Here is a 19,770-nt window from a genome sequence, read left to right on the forward strand (position 1 = left end):
GCAAATAATTTCTGCTAATATAATCCAGAAATAACATCTTATAGGAAAAGATCTTCATTTTTGTCTTCTAATTATAGCGTTCTTTAGGAACAGAATTGCCTTTAAGACCTTCTAATTCTTCTAAAGATTAGAAGAAGACTGGAGACGTTGCAAATTTTTAAAGGACCAAGTTAATACTGGTATTATGTGGGGATATAGTGTTTTCAAACAAAAATACTTGAAATCTCAAATTCACTATGGTGAGAGACTTGCATTCCAGCATCTTTGGAAAATGGGTTTAATTTACAGGGCTGCTTATGAAGTACTCCATTTGGGTTCCTTTCTCTGACAAGTCTTTGGTCAGCTGTTTATTCCAAGGAAAAAAAAATCCTTACACAGTTAAGGCAGCTGAGATGCTGATCCATCAAATCATCCTTTCAGCTACTGTCCTCTGGAGCCTCAAAATATCTCCTGTTTACATTCAGCACTGTGTTCACAGAGGAGGCTGTTACACTCTGACGTATCACTGATTATTTCTCTGATGTGTTCTGCAGAGATGGCCTTGGCACAGGTAGATGTAAATTTTTGTGGTTTCTCATTTTCTTAAATGCACTTCTCCAGTGTTGAGGTAAGAGCTCCCTCTCAGTATGTCCACTGGTGCGTGCTTCCCCTGTATTTGTCTGCTTTACTCAGTCAATTCCTGGTTTGGGTTACTGGTAAGCAGGTGAGATTTGCCTTTTGAAAAGCAAAACTTGAAGCTTTTTCCTAAGTCCCAGCATGTTCCCTAGCTCAGTCCTGTAGTACAGATTGTAAAGATAGGGAGTTGAATGTTGCCTTGAGATTTGTAATCCTTTTTGCTATTTCTGGTTGTGTTCTCTCAGACCTTTCAAAAGGTTGAGTGTTAGGATCACTTTGGACAGTCGTTTGATGATCCTTAAATATAGTGATACTGAGTTAGAAAATTTATCAAGGACTTCTGGATCTAAACCTTATGTTGAGGTAAAATAACTTCGGTAAGTTATGGAAAAAAAGCTACATTCATGGGAAACACAGGTTTCGAATCCAAATTCAGAAGCTTTCAGAATATATTGCAGAAAAACCTTCTTCACAAGTTGCAGTATTGAAAGGTTGTAGTGCTTGCTACCTGAGTTGTCTGCTCTTCTTTCTCATACTGATGAATAGACCTACAGATCAAAATTCAGTGTGCCAGTTCCAAGATGACAAGTGAGATGCCACCTCTTCTCTCTGAATTCCAGCTCTGGAAATCATTAGACAAAGTTGTCATTTTTCTCCTATTTTATGTAGACTCCATTTTATTTTACAGAAACACTGACCATGTGGGCTTACTCCCAGTGTAGTAGTCTACATTTCAAGCATTTTCACAGAATTACCATTGGTCTCCCCTGAGGAGCCACCAGTCTTTGCAGAGATTGTAGAACAAGTAAGGGTTGGTGGCTGACTGCTGCTGGTAGCTCAAAGAATAAAGTCATGATGTCTCTGTGGTGGAAGGAACTCAGGAAGAAGATGAGCACAAGCAATCAGATGGTTTGAGAGGTAATTTTGAAAAGGTAACATCACCCAAAGAACATAAGAAAATCTGTGGTGCTCTGTTAAGAGCTGTCTGACAGACTGAAGCATTGAGCTGTGTCTAGGAAAGGTTGTTCAAAGGCATACACTTCCCAGAGCACACAAGGCTTCTTCCCCTTGAAGCTTAAGTGAGACTATCTCCTACGTTATTTATCAGTATGGGAGAAATGTTTCCCATCTACTGTAAATACAAGACTCCTAGGAGCTTTGAGATCTGTCATGGTTCACAGAAGGGGCAGCTGCCCTGTCAGCTCCCCGTATCAGCAGGCACGAATGCTGAATCCTAGGGATGGCTTTTCGTGTTCGTGTGCTGGCCTCATCGCTCACCGTTTCAGCAGGGAAGGGGATGAGGAGAAGCCCTTGAGAGGGAGCTGGAGGGGGTTGTTTACAGGGAACAAGGCTGAAAGGATCGAAAGGGGACGCGAAGTGATAGGACATGAGAGATTTTCTTGTTTGTTTCCTTTTTTTTTTCCAGTGAGTTGTTCTGGGGGAATTGGTTTCAAAATGCGTGAAGGTTTCAATTTTTGCACAAAACTCCTAAGACTGACTTTTGAAATTCTGTGAATAAGTAGTGTTATAAGATATAGTAAGCTTTTTGAAAGAGATCTGGTGCTTTCTGTTGCAGTCTCACCCTATTTTTGCCTTAATACTAATTTGGTTACTTAAAATAATCCAGACTTATTTTTATGAAACACATTTTAGAATGTTACTCTGAAGCATTATGCAGAGATTTTCTAACTATGGAAATGGGCTATTCCTCCCAGGCTGGGTGGAAAGTAAATTTAGTAACACAAATGCAACTGTTCCTGCAAGTTGAGTGCAAGGAAGCACCAAAGACCAGATGGGTAACACTGTTAGTGCAGGAAAAAATACAAAGTAAGTAATTTCAGTTTGAGTTTGAGACAGTCTCTCACATAACTGTGTCTGTTCTGTTCTTCACTTGTCCAGTAAGCTTGCCTGAGATGCTCTGCCTTTTAAATTCTTAGGCCCTTCTCACAGACTCTTCTGTTTTAATGGAGGCACTTCATCACTTCAAATCTTAGACCTGTAGTGGAGCTCTCAGTTCAAGTCCAAGTTGCCATTCCTCTTCTCTACTTGCGGTCTGGGATTCTCTCACCCTGGTCGCAGCAGAGGCTGCCTTCTGTTAGGAGCTGCATCCTGCCAGGGGCTAAAGATACCAATTTGGCTGGACTAGAGCAGAAATGGTGCTGGTATCATTTCTGTAGCCAGAACACAGGATGGCTCTAGGAGAGAGAAGCCTTTAGTACCGAGGTGACTTAACTACTTGACTGTATTAGTGGGGAGTTGCATCCAAGAGCAGTCTGCAGTAACAGCAAAGAAGAGAAGGTAACTTTATAAGTATATATGCATTTTATATTTAAGTAGGTATTTAAAAATAAGCTGCAGTTTTGAATAGCATGCCTGTATCTTTGGGGCAGTGTTAAACTGCTGGAAATAACTGCGCCATCAGTTTGTTTCTTCCTTGCCCCCAAAGGTCTGGTCCCGTCTTGTCTGTCAGTGGTCCGAGAGATCTCTAAGATGCCTGACATACATCACTCCTGAACTTGCATCCCCGGAGGGCTTCATTTCCCACCTGTTCAACTGGAACAGCCAGGACTTTGTTACTACTTGCTTCGTTACATTCCCCTTTAGCCAATGACAATGAAATTATTACAGAAAGTGACAGGAATTTAAATTTAAAACTGAGTAAAATTGTGTTTCATTACCTTAATATAGATTGACACAAACAGGATAGCTCAGTTGCCCTAAAACATTGCATTAAATGAAGATATCAAGATCTATATTCCTTTATGTGCTTATTTTTATTTCCTTCATGTACTTCTTCACTATATTTCTCATAAGCAGCACAGTAATTAAGGGCTACAGTATTATTGACTTAAATTACGCTAGCAGGTATGTTGTTACGGTAGTATAAGCATCACAGCTTAGCCTTTTGCTTTGTAAATCAGTTCTGATATACCACTAAATGCCTGTCATGTGTTCATTTTCCTTTCAGTGATCAAGATGAATTTCTTATATTCCTTCTGGAAAGTCATGTAGCTTTTTCATATCAGCGTCTAGCACTCAGTGCGTTTATGATGAGTGAGCTTAATTTTTTTCTTTATTTACATCTCATTCCAAACTAAATGAGCTTAACAGGGTAAATATTTCTAGCCAGTTACTAGTACATTGAAGTCCTCAAAACAGAGTCCTGTTTGGGCTTCAGAAATCTCCTGCAGAATAACTGTCAGGCTCTAAAACAAAAGTCGGTTTGTTTTTCCTCTGGTTTTGCCTTCTCGTTGATATTTGAACATCTTTCTGATTTAGGTAAGCCAGACAAATGATCTCAAAGATTATAAATGCCTTGAAGATGGTTGGATGGAGGAGCAAAGGACTTACATGCTTCTATATTGAGAGGAAGGCCAATAAATTTTTTCTAAATTAAAAAAAAAAAAAAAAATCTATGTAAGAGAGCTGTTAGAAAACAAACTTAGGTAGCATCACTGCTTGCACATCTACTCGTGCCTTTGCCTGGCTAAATTTATGTTAGTAAAAGGCTCTCCCCACATCACTTAACTGAGATTTGAAAGTGTAGTTAGGCACAAATGCAGACTGATTTTAGGATATCCAGAAGGCCACAAAGGGCATTGCTTAAAAGAGAATAATCCAGATTATTTTATGAAATTAATTATAAAAGCATTTGATGTGCTAACGTCATCAAAAGATGAAAAATGTTTGTCATAAATAGAAGTTAATTTTTTAAAATCAAATTCAAAACTATCTGACTTAAATGGGATAGTTAATATCACACAAGAGTAGAGAATTCAAACAAAGGAACTTAAGTGATTTAAAAATAGTGGCCTAGTTGGTTTGGAGCCCTACCAGTCATTTTCTATCATGATACCAGCTCCAGGTCTCTGCTGCGAGGCACAAGTTGGGCTGATGGGGCTGGTGAAAACCACTTCTGAGTTTCTAGTGCTTGGCATTTTTGTAGTTCCTGTGGACAAGTGAGTTACTTTTTAGCTCTTTATCTGGAAGAGGAGGCTCTGTGACTGTGGGTTTGTTTGACCCTCTGTTGGAATTGCAGCCAGGGCCTGTCTTCTCTTAAGTATTTCAGAATCTGGAAGAATATGCATCCAAGCAATTGGATGGGACTCCTTTAATTGGGAAGTGCCAGTGAAGGGCTAAGGTGACTTTTATGTAGACTTGGAAGTAGTTTTGCATTATTTAATTAAAGGTAAGGGGAACTGGCCTGTAATTTTTTCCCTGTCAGACTTACTTTACCCAAACATCCTTTAAAAAGCCCCCCTTACTTTCAGAGGGATTGGTCACGCTCCTGTGCTGACGTGGGGCTGAAGGGAAATCCAGCCAGTGGGGGCATGAGGCTGGGCCTCTGGGTCTTCTGGGGTGGGTGCACTGCCTCATGGTGTTGCCAGAGCTGTCAAACTCAGCGATTTAAAATAAGGCCCCCAAGCACTTTAGGAATACTTATGTCCCTGGTACTAGCTCAATTTTGTGTGCTTCCAAGTGCAGTTTGAAATTCACTTGCTTGGTTTGCATTGGATTGCCTCGTCTAGGAATTTGGCTGGTCCTGTTTACTCAGTGCGCTGAGGATTAAAGTAACTGATCCAACCTGCTTGTATTTTTGCAGTGCAGCTTTCAAATAGCAGCTGCTTTGGAATAGATAGGTTTTCTACATGGTTTATCAGATGAAACAGTGCTTCTCTGTGCCTGTCTTCATTTCTGGTTTGAAATTTTATGGTAACTTCTGGTTTGTGCCAAGTCAAAGAACATAAGCTGCTCTCCAAGGGATAATGCTTTGAAACAACACAAGTTTAGAGAAAAAGAAATAGGACAAGGGTTTAATTAGATCAGTGAATTGCAGGTTTATAGTGCAAAACTGGTGAATAGAAATACAGATAAAGGAAGTAAGTATTACAGCGGAAGGCCATTTTGGGGGCCTTCAGGCTGACTCCTTGCCAAACTGATGGCTGCATTTCTTTATTACTGTTGCAACAGCACAAGCAAATATAAGCAGGTTGCCTTCATGAGACGCAAAGTAAGGTCAATTCTTCATTCCTGTACTTGCAGTAGGAAATATAATTCTCTCAGTCTTGTACTTCTCAGTACAAGAACCTCAGCTGCAGTTTAATTTATCTGCTGCTTGGCTGTGGCTGTAAGCTGTGAACAAGCACATGTAAGCTGTGACCTGGAACTCAGAGGAGTGCACGTATGTATGGGGAAATAAGAACTTGAAGATTATACATTGGGCTAGTGGTGCTATAGTGATTTAGGCAGTGTACCTTGTAATGCATCACCTGCGTGCTATGACTTCTCCAGTCAGTAAACATGAGCTCCGCCAAGAGCTATGATTGAGCTGAAAACTGAGTTTATGGTGAAGAGTGTTTGATTGTTACATGACTTCAGAAGTTACACGTTGAAATGTTAGATGCAATAAATGCTTTAACAGTTCAACAACTTTCAGTAAGGTTTTATACTTATTTCCTTTTGCAGAGCTTCTGGAATTCTCAGAGGATGCATCCGGTGTGCCTGAAGGCAATAAAAAATCCACAAATAAACAAGGTGATAAATCTAAGGAAAACACCAGGAAGATTTTTAGTGGGCCAAAGCGGGTGAGTAATAATACTTAGACCAAGTTCTTATTTTAATCAGCTCTTCAGTGTTAATGTTCTTCTATAGTTAAACAGGCCTTTTGTCCCACTTTATATCTGTGCTTGGATAATCGTTGTTTTGTAAGATTACACCTTAAACGTGGAAAAGGAAACCTTTCTTCCAGTGAGAAAGTTCTTGCGTCAGTTACTGGGAGTATCAGATTCAAGTCTGAACTCATGGGTTGTGCAATGGTAACTCACAACCTTGATACATTCCATTCTAGATGATGCTTAAGAAAAAGCACTGTTAGATGCTGTGTAGACTTATTTCTTCTCTCTATTAAGCCATATGTATCACATTGGAGGATTGAACCTCAAACCTTTCAATTTGGCATTGGTGTCGTCTTTATAAGGACAAGTGCTTTTGACACATGGAAAGTAAGATTTTTTTTCTTAAAAAAGAAAAGCATCCCCAGATTCCATGCTACCGTATACCCCAACTGTGTAGCATTCAGTATGAATTTGCCATTTCACATTGTGAACAGAGCTTGCTTATTTTGCTAATGCTAGGTGTATTTTATCTTACCTGTTATTATATGTCACTCAGTATTTTGAGGCTTTTGAAGCGCATACAGCGAAAATTATGTTCAGCTGTTCAGCTGAAAGTTTACAGTACCGGGATCCATGTGATTTCCATTAAATGAAGTTTTTATGACAATTGTCTAAGACACCTATTTTTAGCACCTGAAGCCTTTTAACATGCTTTTTGCATTGTACATTCCCATTGTCTGGACTAGAGTGTAGTTGTCTCACAGTTGTTGCAATCCAGAACTGGGGTAATAAGAGAGAGAGGGAACTGGAGAGGGAAAAGCCTGTATATTTTGTCTTTGACTTTGATTTCCTTAAGTTTTACAAGACCCAGCAGTTGTATGCTTGAATATAAACTTCTGTATGCAGAGGAGTTTGTTCAGTAGTCTAGCAATTCTAAGAGATTTTTTAAAATATATTTATTTTTTCCTTTGATGTGTAATGCTAAAAGATCTCATAAAACTAGTTAATTTCTTGCAAAATATCTTCACTTCAAGTATTTTACATTTTTTTGGTTCGTTTTGAGAACTAAGTCATCTCTTTTATCCCCCCAGCTGTGTTGATATATAATTATTTTTCGCATCAAATGTGGATTCATGGGTAGAAGAAGAAGGACAAATCTGTAATATTTTTCAAAACACACACGGGAATAATTTGATTTCAGGGGCTGCGTGACCACTAAGTATTTTCAGTTGTAATGCCCTTTTGAAGAGAAGTACTGCTTCTTGGTGCCTGGTGACTTTGGGCAGAACGAGGAGCCCTCAGCTGCCAACTCTTGCTTCTGGAGTCTCAAGTCAGGCTGTCGATAAGTGAGGAAGGTTTCTTTTAAAGAACAGAAATATTTCTTTAAAATGGGAGTTCCTCTGCTTCTGCTGATAATCTTTTTTACAAAAGATCAGCTTCTTCTCAGGGAACATGTTAGAGCAGACTGAGAAACTGAAGTACTGAGAATGTAAATTTGACTGAACCTGTTCTGCTGTATTTTCAGCAGTGTGTAACAGCTCTGGGTGTTCTGCTGAATATGGATTTTGTGTGTGCTTAAGTACTAATATACCTCACATTCTAGTCTATGATAACTTTTTATTTTGTTTTTGAATATCTGTACTTGAAATACTTGAGGGATTGTATGAGAACTGTTTTAATTTTGAATGTATATGTGGGGAAAACCTTACAGCAGTATTGTATTATATGGGGAAAAATTGATTCAACTCTGGAAGATTCTCAGTTGGGAATACACTTAATTCAAGTGTGACATGTGAGAATTAAGCAACCTTTTTGACCCTGCAGTGGTATAATGGACATAGAAGTAGAAATAGCTGTAACTGCAATTCAGATTTTAAACTTTAATGTTCTCTAATCATACAGCTGTTACATGGAGTTAATAATAATAATAAAAAAAAAAGCTTGTAAAGCTTCTGGTGGTAATTAGAGGTGCTATAATTATCGTCCTAAATTATAGATATAAACTCTTAATCTCAATTCTATTTTAATGGAATTTTCTTTCTGGGAAGGGAAAGAAATGAACTAAAAGTACTAGTCTGACCTTAACTACCTGATCTTATTAAAAATACAGTAAAATAAAATTCTTGCACCTTCTCCTCTTTTTTTTCTTTCTTGCAGGAACTAGCAGTTAAAGTATTAATTATTTTCTGCTAGGTGGTGATGTTAGAGGTATGGCACTTTGTGTCATGCTGAGCTGAAAAGTAAACAGCACTATTACTCAGGAAGCAACAGGTGGTATTGTTAAACTTCAGTAGATCCAGAAAGCTGAAGATTTTTTTTCTAGTCTGTAATCAGTAGGGCTCTTGCTAACATCCGTGCTTTTTGAAATCCAGCTGTCACACTCCAATGTTCAAGTCCAGTTCTTGAAATTTGGGGCATGTTGTAATGAACGATTACAGACATTAATGATTGCTTCTAATGTCAATAGCAAATACGTGTTTCAAAAACTGCTTTTAATATAAGCAACCTCGCTAAAATCATTGACTATTCATACACATAATGAGCTTAAAAGTTGCAATAGTGTGTACTTTACGTATGTAGAACCTTAACCTGAATTCTGCTTTTAAGTGACTTAATACTCTTTATCCTGAGCCTGAGTTACAAGGGGGATATTATGTACTGTAGCAACTTAATTATGTACTTACAGCATATAAATATTAGCATTACATGACTTGCAAATTATGGGTGTGAAGCCTGCATGAGTAACATCTACAGAAGTTTGTTTGCAGCTGTCTACGAATTTAGTTCAACTTGTTCAGTAACTCACTGTCCAGGTAGTAAGTCAGGGAGCTCTGTGTGCCTGTGGTATGCTTACCTACTGGTCCTGCAGGGCTTGGTTTGCCTTCCACAGATGAAACTAATTCTCAAGCGTGCAAGAGCTTTTTGGTTGTGGTGCTCCAAATCTAGTCAAGACTAAAGACTTGAAAATAGGGACTTTTTTTATTTTTTTTTTTTTTTTTTTTTTTTCCTGCCTGTCTCACCACAAATTTGGGCTGCAGTCAGCAAATAACAAAAAGTCAGTTCTGTGGGAGTACTTAGTACAGTTCTCAGGGGTCTTATGCCATGCCACTAAATAGGAAGCTGGAATAAAGCCTTAGAAATGGAGAAGAGAGAAGTAGTCTATCCTCACACTTAATCTTTTGATTATCCTTAACAAGTTGATGACTATGTCTGGTATTCTGTGCCAGGGCTACATTATCAGCTCAGTGTTTCTCTTGTCCAGCATGCCATTTAGGACCACTAGGTCCTCTGAATGGGTTTTGGGATTGTCCTCTGCTGTTAAACCTTAAATGTGTGATCAGAATGCCCTGTAACATTGTGCTGGTCTATGGGAGGCCAGTCTAGGCAAGGTGAATATGGATTACCTTTGCCATATTCTAGCATAAGATTGTAAATAGAATTACTTACCTTAATTAAAAAATACGGAAGTCTTTCAGCTTAAGGGGCCAGGGGAAAGACTCTAATCCTGTTGGTGCTCTCCATTGCTGCTAAGACATAAGGGAACTTACTGTGTCACATGAAGTAGGACAAAGCAAGTATAACAGAAAACAAGAGCTCTCCTTCAAGTAGACACGCACCTGAACAGCTTCTGTTGGGGGACAAGTAGTGTGAAATTTCAAGGTACTAGGTCAGTGCTGTGTCAGGATTTCAGTGGTTCTGTGCTCTAGAATAAGGTAACTTTGGAAATTAGCCTTTTGGAATTAACTTCTTAGATGTGGATTTTTTTTTTTTGCGCTATTTTAAAATATACTGTAAAACTTTGGAGTATATTTCATAAAGCTTCTGTGCTAGTATTGACAGAATTCACTTCAGTACAAAAGTACTGAACTGTCACTTTCCTGAGAGAACAAAATTTCTACTTGTTACAATTGGAAACATGAGGAAGTGAGTACTTGCAACGTGCATGGTCTGCATCAGGGATTCATGGGCAAGTGTTCAGATTAAAAATTAATGTGACTTATTAAGGACTTGTGATGTCAGTTAAAATTTGTACATTTCTCTTAACTACTCTTGAAATGGCAACTGGATGTTTAAAAACAAATTTAAACTGCCTTAAGTATCTCCTTCTCTTTTTCTGATAAACTTACTTTAAGAAGGAAGTTTTCTAAACTTGTGCTGAGATTTTGCCCCTAGAAAATCTGTTTTGTGACTGTAAAATACATCTGCCTGATGTACACAGTGAGTGGGATGAAGAAAAAACAGCTATGTGTTTCTTGTTACACAGTCGTTGGATTGTGTGGGAAAAGGTATGGAAAAACCTCTTCACCACTGACACTCTCACAGTGTTTCATTTGTGCCACTCACTCAAGTGCTGGACCATGAAGTTCCCCTTGCAAAGCTGTTCCATTGATTTTAATATATAGCATATTGCTTAAATTATTCCTAGCATAGAATGCGTTAGCTAGGAAAAGTTGATCTTGTGGTGCATTAAAAACTAAAAGAAAATTCTAGGAATGTTTTGGCTGAAAAAGGAGGGAAGAAAAAAAAAAAAAGAAACTTGACGGGAGTATTTGATGAAGCTGACTTGGCTGTGCTTTTGCCATACCTGCTCACTCTTTTCCCCTTCTTCCTGCAGTTTCATAAGGTACTGAACTGACCGTAAGGTACACATTGAACTTACGTGAGGAACTGATGTGTGTTTAGAAAATAACCCAGTAAAAGGAAGCATTTAACACAAATCATAGTCTGGTTCACAAGGAGACTGTGGACAATTGTATCTGCTCAGTTAAGGGAACCAAGGAAGAAGAATTAAGTCGTCTTAACCTGGTTAAGTCAACATTGCAACTGAGAAATGCTCACTAAACACAGCTGGCGTTAGGAGGATTACATGCATTACTTTGATCAAGTGGCATTAATAGATTCAGGCTTGACAGTAATGTTGAATACATGAATGAAATCACTGCTGAATTCAGACGTGGCTTAGCCCAAAGACTGCTTCTGAACTCTGTGGCCAAGATAGACCTGGTTTAGTCATAACCCTCTAGACATGCTTCATGTTTTATTTGAATTTTAGGAGTAAGTGCTGTGTTTTGCTGCAGCAGGATACAGAAACTTGTATGAATTATCAAAGCATGTTTTTTGGATCAATCAATTGGAAGGGTGTGTCAAATCTCTGCTGTTTGAAGAGCACAAATTTCCAGGTAAATTGGCTATCTTAGTGCTGAGCCAGCGAAAAAATATTTTTTTCCTTGCATGACTTCAGTGTGATTTGCAAATAGCAGGTAGCTTGTTATTTGATCGCATCATTCTTGTGCTATGAGCAATTTTTTTCTGATTAGGTTTTTATTGAGTTCTTCCGTATTTCTGTTACAAATTTTAGGCACTGTGAGAAATTGTCAGTCCTTGAAAATAAAACTTATATGTGATCCTGTTGTTCCTGATAGGAGTTGTGTTAATGCAAGTTTCAGCGTATAACCATGAGATATTTTACAGGCGGATGTGAGCTTTTTCCCCTGGTGCTTCATGCTGACTAGAAGCCATAAATATTAGCTTGAAAGAAATGCTGTGTCTAGGTTTACTTGCAGTCCAACATGAAATGCTTCTGCCTGATCTTTGTAAGAATTTTGAAATTGAATAAGTAAGAAACCATGCATGTCTCTGGGTTTGACTAATTAATCTTATGGCTCACAAGGCAATGACGTGTGTGTGGGAGGGCAAAGAAACTCTGTGGTGAGCTGTAGTTTTCCACTGAGCTCGTGTGATACTTTACGGTAGATGTTTATTGAAGATATCCTGCAAGAAACATTTATTTTTGCTTGCTTGCAAATGAATCTGCATTTCCCCAATTCAAACCGAATGTTTTAAAGATCTCTTTTAGATTTGATATTTAATATATGTGAAGATTAAGTGCTACAACCTCAGCTGGTTTTGGTTAATTATTTTTCCATAGCTTAATGTAAGTGAATAGTCTTTGGAAAAACAGCAGTGGAAATGTAATTCTACAGTTGTGCTACATCAGTCGTAACCCTTTCCATAAATTTAACTATACGGTCAGAGTAGACTGCTCAGAACTAATACTAAAAACAACTGCTTATGCTTAATTTGCGTAACCATTAGGAAAAAGTATCCCACCAGAAGGATGAAGAGATATAGCAGGGCACTTTTGGGTGATTTTTAAATAGCTGATGCTAAACACATAGAACTGTTTTTCTGCATCCTAATTTAGAATGTCAAAATAACATTTTTGTAACAGGAAAGATTATTAGTTGATATTTGCTACTTTGACTATGTTGAGGAGTTGAGCTGAATTTTGACAATCAAAATATTCTGTAGAACGCCTGGCTTCGATCAGAGCCGTGTTAAGCCAGCAGTCTGTTTCATCAGCAGTTTGACAAACAGCAGTGGTCGGATCTGACAACCTGTGACAGCATGTTGCTGCTTCTGCAGTAAATTCCTTTCATTTATTGGCTGATGCTTCTGGAAGATGGTCTGCCCAGTCCTGAGCCTCAACTGTTTTTGTGGGGTTTGTGTTTTGTCCAAAAACTATTAGTTGCAATAATGAATGACTGATGCTAACCAATGATAAACAGTTTGTGTACTTCAAGCAACTTCTATATTGCTGAAACAAAAATGAATTTAGTAAAGTAAAAGACAAAAAAAGTGCTTCTAAAACAATTAATTAAAACCAGTTTTATATTGATATGGTTATTTCAGTAAACCTTTGAAAAAACAGGTTCTGTGCTAAGCGTATGTGTTTCATACTGACTTCCTACTGCTTATTATTAACATTTTTTCTTATATTATTACTATAAGTAGAGCAAGACTTCTGCTCAGCAGTCCCATTTCTCCCGTGTGGCATCAAGGAAGGGGTTACCAGCTGAGGCATGGCTTTGGCTCTTGGGGGTGCCAAGTGCAGCGTGAAGGTAATAGGCCAAGTCCTCATACAGGGATGAGGAGGAAATGTGGGAGTAGTAGGTATGGGAATCCTTTTCCCCTTGTGTGTACTTTCCACTTTTCAGGAATATCAGCTTGAGTAGAAGCTGTATTTTATCCTTCCAGCTCCTACTGTTACTAACTCTTCTTAGTCAAGAACCACAGATCATTTATTTTGAAACCAGATTGTCTCTTGCATCTTTACATTGTGTGTGTCCCACCCTCCCCCCTTTCCCCCAGCTGTAATTAACTGTGTTTTAGTAAATCAGGCATTACAGGATAACTGTAGGATAAATTAAATACTTTGCTACACAAGGCCTCAGTCCTATAGAGTTCTAAAATGCCAAAAACACTAAGAGAGCAACACATCATAGCAGTTCCGTTTGCCAATGGGAGCTTAACTGGTATGTGGATGAATATGCAAAATTGTTCTCGCAGCTCCTATACGCTGTATGAGCGTGGCTGGTTCCCTCAGCTCTCTTGGGCCTTTATTTACGTTAGGTAACAGTGCAACACGACACGAGCAAATCTTGAGTGTGAAACACTTTGTGCTGAGGGCCCAACATCATGTCTGTCTGTCTGTATGTAGCAATAAAGTGGGCAGAACTAACAGTGTATGCAAGGATGTGTTTGTCAGTAAATATGGCAGTACGGATACTTGCTGGCTGGTAGCTTTTCTCTTCTCTTGATTTGAGGTGATGTCTAACCTGTTGTACCCTGTCCCTTTTAATTAGAATTAACGTAGGTTTCAGGACACGTTGGTAACAGTAACCATATGGCTGCTTCTTCTGAGCTGACCAGCATTGATGACACTGGGTGTAAGCAGCATACAGACCCTTATTTCATTCTGTTAAAGGATGTGTCTCATGTTGATCAAGTTACCCTGTTTTTAATAGTTAATTATCATGTTCTGCTTTGATGTTTGACCCATCTCGTTGTGTCCCGTAGGCTTCCTTTTCAGCTATGAGGAAGAGAAAACATCTTGCAGTTCTTCAGAAAGCTGATGCAAAGAAAGCTTCAGTGCCATTTATTTCCGCTGCCGGTACTCTGAAACCTTGTCTGATGACCAGCTTGTAGCTGTTCAGCCATGTGCCCACACGTTTGTGTACAGCATGTATGTAGGGAGAGTAGTGATTAACAAAGAGGAGGGATACAGAGAAGATGGAGAAAAGGGAAGAAACACTTTGGATAGCCTGTAGTAGACTGTCTGGCTCTTGCACTTGTTCCTTGGGATCTTTTTTCTTCCATTTCTTTCAGCCTCTACAGAACCACAAAGTGCCCACAGTCCCAGTGGTCACTGTTCTGTGTTCAGTTCAAAGGCATACGTATGGATCACATAGACTGTTTCTCTAGAAAACTGTTATCAGTGATTGTGAAGCAATCTGTGTGTCAAGCAAGTCTCCAGAGCCGTTCAAATTAGTGGGATCTGTTTTAAGTGTTACTCCACTCAAAGTAAGTAAAAACGTTCAGAATTTGCTTCACTTCAGAATCATCAGATCACCTTTCCAAATATAATTAGCACATAATACCGAAGTAACTAATGGACATGTTTGTTTTTTATAGAGATATGTTGAGGAAAACATTAAAGGACATTGTTATTATTAAAACATCAGTATTTAAAATATTAAAGGAGATCAATATTTAATAACAATAAAGGAGCTTTTTCCCATTGTAGTGCAGTTTTTTTTATGTAAACATTAAAAGTGATTTTCAATAATGTAGCACAAGTAGAAGAATTGGATATGGCAGTATTGTAGTCTGTCATATCAGTGCTTTGGAATCCTGTAAGGGAACACTGTGTCTAGATGTTGAAAATATTTTTACAGCCCGGCTCAAAACAGATTTTATATGAGACAATCTGAAGATAAATGTATGTTTTGCAAGAGTGATTGAAAATGAAGGGACTCTCGTGACACTGGTCTTTAATAAGAGGTGTCCACAGAGCTATTCCCAGTAACTTGGGAATTTTGCATTCATGTGTTGAAAAACAACAGCTGTTCTGTCCCCGCGAACAAAAGAGCTTAGATACCGATTCTAGCTGTATAGATGTTTCTGTAGATAGTGTTAAAGCAAACCTAATTTTGTTTGTTGTTCTGAATGGTATAGCAGCTCATGATTAAGCGGTCTGTGGGACCCAGAGGTGATTTATTGGCACTAATCTGCTGCTCTGATCCAAATAATGGAGATGCGATTCACATTAAGGACTGAACAAATGGCTGGGTTCTGTTTTACTTCTTGTTTTTAACTACTGTTTGAACCTGCTGTCTTATCTGAAGTCTAGATTAACTTTTCTGTCTTACAGACACATGGTTGAGGCTGTGCTGAACTGATATCCCATCTTCCTATTTTGAAGTGTAATTTGTTTTTCTTTGCTCTGAATGGATGTTCATTCCTTCCCTTTTTCAAAAGAAACAGTCCCTTATGAATAGTTTTCTTGCATAACATATTTGTTATATTTTTTTCTTCCTCAAAGCAAGACATTCAGGAGAGAGCATTGCTCTTAATGACTATGAATCCTTAGTGATAAATAATAAAATACTTGTATTTATTTGGAGTTTTTTCTTGTAGTTTTGACAAGCATCTGGTATGTGGTTGTCTTAAATGCCCTTCAAATGTAAATAATGCATTTATCAGGATATCTATTAAAAATGCGTGTTTTTTCCCACTGTCTTCTACCTTGGAAACATTCTTGCCTGCAAATAGCTGCTGTCTTTCTTGTTTTGCTAGTATTTTCAGAATGACTCATGTCCCTGCCTCCTATTTTCTGCTATTCTTACATCCGTGAATGGCAGGCAGTGCCTCATCAATATGTGAAGAATGCCAACTCTTAAAATTTCGGCTTTGAAGCTTTCAGGGATGAGAGGTTAAGCATGAACCACAGTTTATGCTCTTTGGAGATGATATTTATAAAATTGACAACCCCATTCGTTTTGTAAAAATCCCCGGCATTAGTTACAATTTTTCATCCCAGCTCACCCCTCAGAGCCACATGCAGAGTCCCATGGTATAATACTCTTTACACCATCACAGGAATATTTGCGCTCTTTCAGATATCTATTTGTGTGTAAACAGCAGTCAGTGCTCTACATATGAAAAGGGAAACTCAGCTAATCAGCAGAAGCTCTTACAGCTGATTAATATTGCAGAGCTTATTTGCCTTACGAACACAGAATTCAAAGGAGTGATGTACATCCACTTGCATCTCTTCGAAGTTAATCTTGAGAGGAGGAATTCTGGAAGACAAGCCTGCATTATTTGAATAATTGCAAGGTTGTCTTGTCTTTAAGAGAGACAGTTTATAAAGTTACTTCTCCTTACATACCGATGTTGCATCTTCAGAGAAGCTTGTTATCACAAGCATTTGAGCAGCTATTTTATTGTGTGTGTGATCAAGCATCTGAAAACTGTTCACCAGCCTTCATTTGATCTTTTCTGTGTTACTTTCCCTGGCTACAGTAATCTAAAGCAAGCCGACGCAGTGCTTACTGATTGGTCGGTATCGATGCTGTTTCTTTGCAATTGTTTTGAAAATTTATCTGTGTGTGTCAAAAGGGAAAATGTGAAGGTTGCTCTAAGAAGTGGTTGCAAAGGAGGGATATGTTTATGCCCACATCTGTGTGAGAGGCTCCAAGACATCTGCATAATTGATTAGAAAATATTTCTAGAAAATTCTGTTGTAGAAAATATTTCTTTGGAAACAATATGTTTGTGTTTTTGTTTTGTTTTGTTTTTTGCAAGTGTTTGTGGTGGCTGAGCTGTTACTGTGAGCCAGGATGTAGCTGACTGGGGAGTCCTGGGATCACAGGTGAAATCACTTGGATTTAGAAGGGCAAGGTAGGACTAGGGAGAGGAGCCAAAAACTCATCTTCCATTGAGTTTTGATTTTTAAGTAATTACCATTTTCAGTTACAGTTTGGGCTCTGTTAAAAGGTAACTTTTAAATGTAGACCATCTTTTCTTGAAGCAGATGTTTATTGCTGGCATTACTTGATTTCTCACATAAAATTCGTATTTCCTGTATATCGTGTTGCTAGTACCAAAGCAAGCTGCAAAATTACATGTCACAAAACACTCTGGAATATCCCAGCTTTTCATCTGAGAAAGGGGTTAAAGAAAATCATGTGAGTAAAGCTCATTTCAACCCCAAGGCTGCCAACACTTCGGACTGGCAGTGGGCGAGGGCCAACCCACCTGCTGCCCAAGTGCCTGTGGTGAGGTGAGCCTCCTGAGGTGAGGTGATGGAGATCCTCTTGTGCTGGGCCTCGTGTGGCTGTGCTGCTCCTGCGCCTGCGAGGGCCGTGCTGGGTTTGTCACAGTGCTCAGGGCCTGAGGAAACCAGAAGCGCAGGCAGGTGTGGTGCTAGCAAAAACCTGTTGCACCAGGTGAGCACATACCCCGAGCTCTTCCCCGAGCTTCATAAAATCAAGAGTCGTGCAGCAGCAATGGAGCCTGCCTCAGTCCGTCGTGGGCACGAGTCCAGGAGGCACTTCTGCCCAGCCTCACGCGTGTGCGGCATCTCCCTGCCACATCCATACCAGACAGCAAACTGAGTAATACTGCTGTGTTTGTATCCTTTAAGCAGGGCTAGAATACCATTTGAGGTTGTATCTGAGATTTGAGACGAGTAATAAGGAGCATCCTGTGCTAACAGGACCTTGGCAGCTGTAACGCAGTACGCTGTTGTCAGAATTGCAGTAGTTAAGCTTCCCTGCAAAGTTAATAAGAATTCTGCATGATCTTTTCACCAGCAGTCACACTAAGCTGAACCTGGCACTAAATATACTTTGTACTTCCTTGCTGGTTATTTCACAGTGTGTTATTTCTTTGAATTACCCCTTACATCATGGAATCAGAGAATATCCCGAGTTGGAAGGGACCCACAAGGATCTTCGAGTCCAACTCCTGGCTCCATGCAGGTCTACCCAAAAATCAGAATTCAGACCATGGGACTGAGAGCACAGTCCAAACGCTTCTTAAATTCTGACAGGCTTGGTGCTGTGACTGTGTCCCTGGGGAGCCCATTCCAGTGCGGGACTGCCCTTTGGGTGAAAAACATCTTCCTGATATCCAGCCTGAACCAGCCCTGTGGCAGCTTGATCAGGATAAGGTGCCCAGAAATTTGCACCCTCTCTGCCACAATATAAAGCATGCACTGCGATACTCTTCACAGCTCTTCCACAGATTAAATAATAAAGTGAATGTGTAGAAATCATCCAGTGGTTCATTGTCATTACAGACATTTCTGAAGCATTGTATTTTTCTTGATTTAGGAAGGCATCTTTTATTACGAAGTTCTCTCATTTGTTCACCACAAACCCTTATTCAAGTTCATGGCAAGAACTTGTTAATCAGAAATGCATGGGGGATAACACATCTTAACCACTGTGTCAACAGTCCCGTATTTTCTATACAGCACCATTTTCCTGATTTTTGTACAGTTTTGTTCATAACTGTAGCAGCATGAACTGTTTTAAGTTTCTCACTTTAACTCTTTGAGCCTGGTGCAATTGTCAGGAAATGGTGTCAATTAGTGCTTCTGCTACATGGGAAAGTTCAAACTTTGAAACTGTTACAAAAACTTTATTTTGTTATGGATGTCTGTGACTGTTGTGGCTATGTGTGGCTGCTGAAAGACTTTTTATATCTGTCACCTGAAAGTGTCTGGTTTAAAAGAGCTACTTTGGAAAATAGATAAAACTGCTAAAACAATTGGATGATTGCTGCTGTTTGGTACGTGAGCTCTGCTTTTAAAAAATAAAAATCAAAAATCAACTAAGGTAAGTTTCTTAGGACCAGGACAAAGCACAGCGTAGGAGGAAAAGAGGCTTTTTGCTTGCTTGGAGACTAAAATGATTTAGGGCTTGACAGATCTTTTGGGCTCTGAGAAACTCAGCTGAGATTTTCGTTCTGTTAGTGTTCTTCCAGGTTTTGATAGTCAGGCCTTTCTCTTGTAAAGAATGGAAGGATGTAGCACAACAGGGTATCAACAGTAATGTAGAAACTCCCGAGTTACAAAATCTGCTTACCAGCTCTTGAAATGCTAAAGCTTTGTTACACTTCACAGAGTAGTGTGGAATCAGTAGATGATTCTGCTGGGTTTGCTACACATGGCTCACATTTTGACAGAAAATTATTTTTAGCGCCCAACTTCTAAAAATATTTTTCCACATGTAAAATACTATATAGGAGCATGTGAGAAGTTTATGTAATTAAATAATTTACGCAGTATTGGAAAATAGTGGAAAATTATAATGGCATCAGTCTGAAATATGTTATGTAATTAGATTGGTAAACTCATGTGCTAGAACTACAATGCTGCCGTAGCTTCCTCAAAGACTTAAATTGTATTTCCCCCAAATTGAAAGACGGTAAATTTTGCTACATCTTTGATTTGTCTTGACACATCTTTGGGCAGGAAAAATAAGCTTAATTTATCAATATGGATAAAGGCATTTTATTTCAGTATTTTTAGTTCTTCCAAGCATCAAGATCTAGGTTGATTTTGCATGTTGATTCCAAACTATTCATAATTCCTACTGATGTGGTGTTTACTGTCAATTTTTTTTCTCAGTAGCTGTTTTTGTCTTTAGGAATGTTGCAGACCTTTTGTATTTGAACAAATTTTAAA

The 19,770-nt window shown here is 38.9% G+C and overlaps 1 protein-coding gene across 8 annotated transcripts in view; it reads left to right on the plus strand.

The window, feature by feature from the left end:
• WAPL (WAPL cohesin release factor) overlaps window positions 1–19,770 on the plus strand; it is a 156,487-nt gene that overhangs the window by 107,666 nt on the left and 29,051 nt on the right. For all 8 annotated transcript variants that reach the window (XM_082765221.1, XM_082765228.1, XM_082765226.1 and 5 more), the window contains one exon: window positions 6,082–6,200. In XM_082765221.1, the coding sequence (XP_082621347.1) occupies window positions 6,082–6,200 (119 nt within the window). The remainder of the gene's footprint in view (window positions 1–6,081; window positions 6,201–19,770) is intronic.

This window comes from Aythya marila, assembly GCF_965140915.1.
Source record: "Aythya marila genome assembly, chromosome: 7".
Taxonomy (NCBI): Eukaryota; Metazoa; Chordata; class Aves; order Anseriformes; family Anatidae; genus Aythya; species Aythya marila.